General features: G+C 43.9%; 1 protein-coding gene across 1 annotated transcript in view; it reads right to left on the bottom strand.

Annotated features, from left to right (window-relative positions):
* Nucleotides 1–10,000, bottom strand: part of dnah9l (dynein, axonemal, heavy polypeptide 9 like) — a gene marked incomplete at both ends in the record, with an annotated part of 78,372 nt that overhangs the window by 8,610 nt on the left and 59,762 nt on the right. The window contains 5 exon segments of the mRNA XM_080835401.1: nt 6,508–6,648; nt 6,937–7,101; nt 9,135–9,339; nt 9,488–9,610; nt 9,868–10,000. The exon segment at nt 9,868–10,000 is cut by the window's right edge and continues 103 nt beyond it. Coding sequence (XP_080691527.1) covers nt 6,508–6,648; nt 6,937–7,101; nt 9,135–9,339; nt 9,488–9,610; nt 9,868–10,000 — 767 coding nt within the window.

Raw genomic sequence — 10,000 nt, forward strand, 5'->3', positions numbered from 1 at the left:
TGCTATAGCCCCGTGCAGAATCCTCCACTGTAAGTCACCCACCCTTTTGTCTAAAGGTGGTTTATACAGTGATCTCCATTCTGGTCTTATATCTTGACCCAGTCCAAGAACTGTGCGCCAAGGTGTGTCAACTCTGTCATTTAAAACTTTTTTATTAAAAACTTTCACACAGGCCTGATACAACTGTTTCCCACTGACACTACTTAAAACCATTATCATTGGACTCTCAGGGTTTAAGTACGGACCTGTGCTCCCATCCAGATTGGGTGAGAGGAACAAATCTGGAAAACTGTCATTCTCATTCGGTCTTATTGCCTCTGCACAATACTCTCCCAACAACTTAAAGTCATCTACTGTTAGAACAGCCCGCCATTTATCCAAAAATTGGGCAGTTGCACGAACAGACCTTACCCCAAAATGGTCTGCCACCTTCTTTGCATCTACAAGACTAGGTCCAGCCAGATCAAAAACATTTCTTAAAGTCACTGTCTTTGAGTTGAGAAGAATTCTTGTGAGGGCATGAAAACCATAAGAAGTAACGTCCAACCGTGCTCCATAGACCAATGGCTCTTGCAATAACCAATGGAGAGAGGTAACTGGTCCATTCCTCTGTACAATAAACAAATCCCAGATTTTAAACAAGCTTCTATAAAAAGGGGGTAATTTTGAGGTATCCAATAAATGGGGGGTCATTAGGAAAAGGGACTTATCTAGTCCTAATCCACCACAAGTTTTTAAAATACTGCAGCTTACAGACCGCCAAGCCACATCTGAAGACCCACTCAGAAGTCTCTTTATAAACTGCATCCGAAAGGCTGCAGTCCTGCTTTGCATCTGCATAAGGCCATGACCGCCTTCGTCTTTTGGCAGAAACAAAACTGCTTGAGGGACCCAGTGTAAATGATCCCAAAAAAAATTGACCAATAAAGATTGCATTTTACCCAAAAGGTCTGGTGGGGGGTCCACACAGGCCAGCCTTTGCCAAAAACATGATGTAACCAAATTATTAATTATGAGTGTACGTCCCCTATAGGACATTTTTGGAAGCAACCACTTCCACTTATCAAGACGTCCTTTAACTTTCTCAAGTGCACCATCCCAATTCCTTTGCACTACTGTGTTGTTACCTAAAAAAATGCCCAGATATTTGAACCCATCCTTTTTCCACTGCAGACCACCTGGGAGACTAGGGACTCCCTTGGCCAACCATTGGCCGAGCAATAAAGCCTCGCTCTTCGACCAATTAATTTTGGCTGAAGAAACAACCCCAAAGTCATTAAGTACCTTTACAAGTGTCTTAATATCAGCTGCATCACTTATCAATAAAACAACATCATCAGCGTAAGCTGACAGCCGGAGGGGGTTGATACAACCCGGTATGGAAATACCGTTTAAACGTAATCTCAGTTGACTTAAAAGTGGCTCTATTGCCAGGGAATAAAGCATTCCGGATAAGGAACACCCCTGCCTCACACCCCTTTTAACTTTAAAAGGAGCGCTTAACCCACCATTAATCTTCAAGATACTCTCCACGTCACAGTACATAACTTTCATCATACTAATGAATTTTTCACTAAAACCAAAAGCGACCAAAACATTCCATAAGTATTCATCAGTGACGTGCAGTCAGGGTAGGCAAGGTAGGCACTGCCTACCCTGACAAAATTCAAACGTAAAAATGTTTATTAAATCATTTTATTTAATAAACTTGTATTTGTATTTGTACCGAGTACTCTTGTGATTTATATATGCAATACATACGTTATTCCAATTGTTTAGACGTTACGATGACAATTGTATCAGTTATGCATAAACAAATACAAAAAACCGGCAGAATAAGCAGTGCCTTTACTGTCCATTCGTTGTGAACGGCAAAGAAAAAAAAAAATGTCGCGCATGCGCACTTCGATTCTGTATTCTTTAATATGTACGTCGAAAGGCACAACTCTACTGTGCCTTTGCACGTAAATATGTTATGCCAGTAATCATCTACGTTACGTATCAAACATGGACCAATTCAAATCGAGATATTACTGGACATTTGCGCAGCTGACGTCATTACACAAGCTAAGCGTAATCCCCGCGAAAATCAAAGTAAAAATGACAACAGCGGTATCTACCGATACTGTGGAACTTAGACATTTCTCTAAACTCGACTTTAATAGAAAAAAAGCAGTAACTAGCAATAGGGAGGCCTATTCCAACACTAAATGAACTTCTGCAGAAAAAGGGACCAAAAATTGTCGTTTCAAACGGACTGGTTTGACAAAAAAGATTGGCATTGTGGCTGTGCTAGTCAGGTGAGTTAGAAACTATTTTGAGCTTAATTTTGAAATGAGTGTGGGGTTGAATTAATGCCGACTGCAAGCCATTTGCTTTCATATTCAATTGAGCAGTGTGTGTTCTCACTGCTGCTGACTGACATACATAATTGGTCGCTGTGCAGATAGATGGTTGCATTCTGATGATGGACATTAACTGGTGTGTGCGTGCGTGTGCGAGACTGAGAGTAGTAGGCCACAGGATATGTTATCGTGATTGGATTTTTTTTAATATATCGATCGACCGTGCGCGTGCCGCACTTGTACCTACTGTCCTGACGTAGCCTATTAGCCTAAACAATAAATAAGGTAATCTGGCTTTCATAACTCAGTGCCTACCCTCGTACTGACTTCACCGCACGTCACTGGTATTCATGCTCAACTCGATCGAAGGCTTTCTCTTGATCGAGTGATATCAAGCCTACGTCGAGTTTCAACAACCTTGAGGCGTCAATGACGTCACGAATCAACGCTACGTTGTCTACTATCGATCTACCGGGTACACAGTATGTTTGGTCGGAATGGACCACTTGTTCCAGCACTTTATTAAGCCTTTTGGACAACACTTTTGATAAAATCTTATAGTCACTGCACAGGAGTGAAACAGGTCTCCAGCTCTTAATTTCGGTGAGGTCACCTTTTTTAGGGAGGAGAGTGATGACTGCTCTACGACAACTCATCGGCAGAAGCCCTCCGGCTAAGCGGTCATTGAGGACTGCCAGCAAGTCTTCGCCCACCTCCGGCCAGAATGACTTATAAAAGCTAGTCGAAATCCCATCAAGCCCAGGAACTCGATCCCCATGCAAAAGTTGAAGGGCGCTCTCCAGTTCCCCCAACGTAATAGCAGTGTCAAGCCCGGCCAAGGTTTCAGTTGAAAGCTGAGGCAAGTTTTCTAAAAAAACATTAACGGTAATCTCTTCGCTGTTAACCTCACTCCTGTATAGATCCTGATAAAAAGTGACTGCCCTTTTACAAATTTCAGAAGTATCTGACAGTAAGACTCCTGCTTCTGACCGCAGAGAATGGATCAATCTCCTCTGGCCATTTTTCTTTTCCAGATTAAAAAAGAACTTTGAAGGCATATCCATTTGATCCACCCCCTGAAAGCGTGATCGGACCAACGCACCATTCACCCTTGTACCCAGCAGATCAGCTAAAGAATTTCTTTTCGCCGTCAAATTCTCGACGTAATCGTTGCCATTATTATAAGCTAACTCTTGCGCTTCAAGTAACTCCTTTTCCAATGTCTCTACAGACTGAGTTATGTCTTTTGTTACATTATGTGTGTACTGCTTACATAGTTGTTGTATTTGAACTTTCCCAACATCCCACCACTGTTGTAAGGAACTAAAAGATGATTTTTGTGACCTAAAATTATCCCAGAACAGTTTAAAAACATCCTTAAAATATTTATCTTGCGTTAAATTTGTGTTGAAGTGCCAATACGCACTCTTTGGCTTAATATTTCTTAAAGTTGCTACACACTGTACAAGACTGTGGTCAGAAAAACTTACAGGCGTAATCATACAGGATCTAAAAATGTTGAGATGGTGTTTAAAACAATAAAACCTATCTAGCCTGGCTAATGAGAAAGTAGCAGCATAAGCATGGGCCCAGGTGTACTGCCTCTGCTCGCCATGAAAATTCCTCCAAACTTCCCTAAGATCATGTGCCTTCATAACCTGAATGAGGTTCTTTCTGGAAGGCATATGAGGCTCAATATGATTGCGATCTATGATACGCTCTGTACAATTAAAATCCCCACCCACAAATAAATACTCCTCACTGTTGCAGTCAAACAAAACAGTTGATAATGTGTCTAAAAAAGACAATCTTTCTACTCCTCTTGTTGGCGCGTACACACAGATAAAAACCAACACCACATTTTCAAAACGAGCTCTGACTTTAAGGAGTCTACCTTTCAATACCTCCTCAACGTCATAAGATACTGGGGTACAATTTTTATTAAATAAAATAGCAACACCACCACTTATAGAAGTGTTGTGGCTGAGCAGAGAGAGCCCGTCCCACTCCATAGCCCAATCAGCCGCGTTACCGGCATCGCTGTGCGCCTCCTGCAGCAGAACAATATCAAAACGTTTCTGTTTTGCCAGTTCAAATAATTGCGCTCGTTTGGATCGGTCCCTAGCACCATTCATGTTTAACGAGCCAATGCGAATCTCACTCATCGGAATATTAAAAGAAAAAAGATTGCACAGCCCCCAAGAACAATTTAACAAAAGAAAGAAAATAAAAACTCTAGACATTATCAACATCGTTGGCACCTAAAACAATATTCAACTTGTGTAGAACTTTTTTTAAACGGTAGCCCTCTTGATTCGTGAAACCACCTTCGGACATGAACACCCTTGTTTTCTGTATAAATTGATCCACGTCAGGAAAAAAGTCATCTATTCGAACATTCCTAGCATGTTTGGTCTGTCTTAAAAAAGTCTTTATATCCCCAACACTGTATGAAGTACTGGGGTACCCACTGTGCCGCAAAGAGCAAGATATGCTGCAATCCGACTCACTCCCGCTCTCAGTATCCGTGGAAGCTGAACAGCTATGACTGGCTTTCTTTTTGGCTTCTGAGTGGGAGCTGGTAGATCCCCTTCTCTTTTGGAGGTTTGGCACTTTAAATCCTTCACCAGTTTCAGCTAAAGGCGCTCTTCCCCCCACTGCCTCAGCAAGGTTTTGGTCGACTGTTTCCACAGACACTTCGCTGTTTTGACTGTTGTCCACACTCATGCCAGCCTCAGTATCCTTGTCTACCAGCGGTTCAGCGGTGACACTATCCACAGGTGTCTCTGCGCTGGAAGGTGCCTCTGCACGGGAATGTGTCTCTGCACGGGAAGGTGCCTCTGTACGGGAAGATGCCTCTTCACGGGAAGGTGTCTCTGCACGGGAAGGTGTCTCTGCACGGGAAGGTGTCTCTGCACGGGAAGGTGGCTCTACATCCTCTCCTGCGGTCTGAACCCCGTCCGCCCCATCACCCTCTCCACTCCTGGGTGCCTCTTTACTGGCGGTCTGGCTCTCTTTGGCCTTGTCCTGATTTTCATCAGCACGATTGGTGTTTCCGGGCTTGTCTTGCTTATTTGGGCAGGTTCTCGCCAAATGACCCACTTGGCCACATTCAAAACATTTAATCATGTTCGTTGTAATGAATACACTGTAATTAAAATCATCAATTTTCATGTTTAGCTTTAAATCAAGATCCTCCTTGTCTTTTAATACCATGTAGGCAAATCGCCTGAAAGACACTACGTGTTTCAGCTTAGCGGACTTACTCGCTATCGTAATCTTTTTAATAGGTGAAACTAGTTTACCATATCTAGACAGAGTCTGAACAAGAGTTTCGTCCGTAATAAAAGGCGGGACATTGGATATTATTACCTTCTTAGAAGGGGTTGACAAAGGGAGCACAGGTGTATAAATGCCATCTACCACTATTCCGCTTACAACAATCGTATTGGCCATATCAACAGTACGAAGGAACAAAACAATTGCACTATTCATACGTGCCGCGGACAAAATGTTATCATACCCAACCACGGCCCCTATGGCCAAACTAACAACCTCCACACTAGCGGCCGAGGCGATTTTCACCGCATGCCGTCTAGTGAGGAAATCAAACTTTTCCTCCGTACCTGAGGCAGCCATGTTCTCAACACAGAAAACAGACGCCTAGGTAATGGGGGGGGGGGGGGGGGGGGGGGGGGAGGGACACAAACAAAACAAAACCTTCAAACAAAACAAAACACACACACAAACAAACAAACATATATAGAATTAGATATAAAGAAAGAAACACAGCGAAACTGGCACAGCGGCCAGACGCAGCTTTCGCTCACAACTCTCAGGCTCCGCCCACACACTCAGTCCATGCGCAAAACAGGAAGAGAGAGAGAGAGAGAGAGAGAGAGAGAGGGTGGGAGAGGGAGAGAGGGAAAGAGGGGACATTGAGGGGACATTGACTTTGACTATCCCTTCTTGGGAACAATGATCACACACTTTCACATCCAGAGAGAGAGAGAGAGAGAGAGAGAGAGAGAGAGAGAGAGAGAGAGAGAGAGAGCCTTTACAAGAACAGAACACAAACTTCCCAGTAGGGCACACATAGGTGTGCCATAACACAACACACACACACACACACACACACACACACACACACACACACACAGACCTTTAGGGAGAACTGATACATAGGGTTGATCTTGTTGAGGTCGTTCATGATGAAGTAGAGGAGAGAGGCTCTGACAGCGACAGGTCTGTAGTGCTCACGAGCCTCATTTATCTTCACCTCATTCACCTTAGCCTCCAGGACCTGGCACACACACGCACACACACACACGCACACGCACACGCACACGCACACGCACACGCACACGCACACACACAGACAGAGACACACAGAGACACACACACACACACACACACACATACACAACCACACACACACACACACACACACACACACACACACACACACACACACACACACCACACACACACACACACACAACCATGTGGATACACACACAGACATAAAAAGCAATACAGCGGCATAAGCAATATAAAGCAAACACACACACACACACACACACACACACACCTTCATCTCTATTTCTGCGGCTGTGTGTTTGGTGGTCTCCAGCTTCTCCACGAGGACGTTGTCTCCCAGGAAGTTGCTCTCGGCGGCAGACAGGCGTGTGAGGAGCTCATCCTCCAGCTGCTTCAGCTCAATCTTAAATGTGTTCTGCTGTTTAGTCAGCTCTGACTGCAGGGATGGACACACACACACACAAACATAAACATAAACATAAACATAAACATAAACACAAACACAGACACACACACAGACACAAACACACACAAACATAGGCACACACACACACACACACATACATACACACACACAAACACAATATAAACACACAGCCATAAGACCACACACCAATACTAAGACACACACACACACACACACACACACACACACACCACTACTTAAACACACAGCTGCCAAAGTAAAGTGGTTCCTCTCACTTTAGTCAACAACACAGAATTTGAGCAAATATCATTTCCCTGCATTTCCTCTCCGAGCATATCACATCCAGTCCATAATTACCACTGCAGTGCAGTCATCCAGCACTAATTAGTACACACACACACACACACACACACACATTCACACACACACACTAACACACACACACTAACACACACACACACACACACACACACACACACACACACACACAATAGAGATGCGCGGTTGGCGGTTGCACCCGCGTTAAACCGTTAAACCACGGATCGGGCGGATGACGTGACAAAAAAATAATATTTTAATTAAATTCGGGCGGGTGGCGGTTTACCCAACGAAATTCAAAATATATACACATTGTTAAATGTCGTTACCTACATCCAAGCACATTTTGAAATAATCACATTTTCATCAGGCAGTAAATTGGCCTTGTTCCGTGTATGCATACAAAGCAAACAAAGGAAGCAAAAAAGTTTAAATTAAGTGACGATCCCTATCATGTCGCGTCTCTTTGCAACGCCGCAAACCTGCAAGCTATGAGTCAGCTGTCAGTATTGGAAGAAGCCTTAACGTGTCGTAGATGAAACTGCCTGGGTTATTTTGTTTCGTTAGGCTATTAGTTATATTTTAAAACAGCCAGTCATTGTAGCCTACCACTCGTGGAATAAGGAATTTCAAAGAGATGATGGAGTGATTTTACTCAGAAGTGACATTGGGCATTGGCAGCGCGAGATGTTAAACTTCTAGCTCATTAACATCACCAGCTAAGAAAGAAGGTAAGAAAAATAGTCGGAAAACTTGATTTGCAAGGCAAGCAGGCAAGTGTTGGGGTTGTTACAGTATAAAGCCTACAATGCGGTGAAATTTCGGAATTAATAGACTCGGCGTTTCCTTCTAAACTAAAAACAGTAGGCTATATTACCATATTAAAATGGTGTACAAAATTGAGTTTTATTACAATGATAAAAAAGTGTAGGCCTACTGGCCTATGGTAAGGTCAGGTTTGCCGATGTGCTTGGTTATTTTAAAGTTTCTCCCTGTGCATCGATCGGAGACAGACGTCACTTCACTGACAATATTCTGAGGATAGGCTACAACATAGCCAATAGGCTTTCATACTAGGGGCTTTATCCTATATCTTTGCGGCATTGGATCAGTCTCCTTTCAAGAACAGGCAAGAACTTTCTAGCCTAGCGTCACAGCGCCTATACCTAAAAACAACAGGCGGATGGCGGGCGGGTGCGGTTTTGAAAATTGGTCAAAAAAATTGGTGCGGATGGATAGCGGACGGATCATGCGTTTTGTGATGCGGTTGCGGATGAAATAATAGCCCATCCGCGCATCTCTAACACACACACACACACACACACACACACACACACCAGCCTCCACACCAACAGACAGCATTTATATGTATTCATTCAGCTGTATTCATTCGGCATTCAATACTTCAATATTTCAACATGGGATATGGTATATAGAACATATATAAAAGCCACAAACAAGCATTTATCAAACATAACACAATCAAAGTAAAAAAAGGCTTCTGTTTGATTCTTCTTGAAAATAAGAACATCAATAGTCAAAAAAGCAACAGGAATTAATATTTAATATTTTAATATTGAATACTTAATATTTAGTCAGATATATCCATACTGTAACCGTACAGGCCTTACAGAGAGACACACACACACACACACACACACATACACTTCACCACACTCACACAGTCACACACTGGCACTGAGAGCACCTCCTCCGTTCCCCACCTTCAGGTGCTCCAGGTCTGGCCTCTCCAGGTTGACCACCTGGGCCAGCAGCTGGTCCTCCAGTCCATCGCGGGTGACGGTGAAGTTGATGAGGGTGGTCTGGGCCTGGATCTCAGGCTTGTAGTGAGGGTTGGCCAGCTTGGTGTGCAGGATGAGACGGAAGCTCGGGTGGAAGAAGCACTCCTTATCCCCCACTTTGATACACCTGAAGAGGAGGGGAGAGGGGAAGGCACAGGGGATCAAGAGAAAAGAAAAAAAGATAGACGAGAATAGAGAGTGTGTATGAATAAAAGAAAAAAGACATGAAAGATAAGAGAGAGAAGGATGAAGAATGTGACGGATGTCCTACTCACCTGCCCTTCTTGATGGTGTGGCGCCCCAGCAGGGGGTCTAAGACAGGGTCCACCGTCTCCTCCAGGTTCTCTATCAGCACCGGGTCTCCTGTCACCACTGCCTGTTCTATCACATCAACATACCTACACACACACACACATAAACACACACAAACACACACATACATGTACATGTACACAAACACAATCCGAGGAAAGGTTGACTATGAGTACACAAGCACAAAAACATACAGACATGCATGCACAGACACAAACTCAAAAAACACACACTCACACAATCAAATACAGATATACAGAAACAAACACACACACACACACACACACACACACACACACACACACACTAAGAGGGCCTGCATCTGACCCCTCTCCATCCTCACCCTTTCTCTCCCAGGTTGATGACCCTGAGGCCGTTGCCGTAGCGACTCTTGATCCACTTGATGCCCTGAAGCTGGGGGTCGATGAGGAGGGGCCAGCGCTCACAGTTGGTCAGGATGGTGGCGTTCTCGGTGG

This window comes from Sprattus sprattus (assembly GCF_963457725.1).
Source record: "Sprattus sprattus genome assembly, chromosome: 3".
Classification (NCBI taxonomy): Eukaryota; Metazoa; Chordata; class Actinopteri; order Clupeiformes; family Clupeidae; genus Sprattus; species Sprattus sprattus.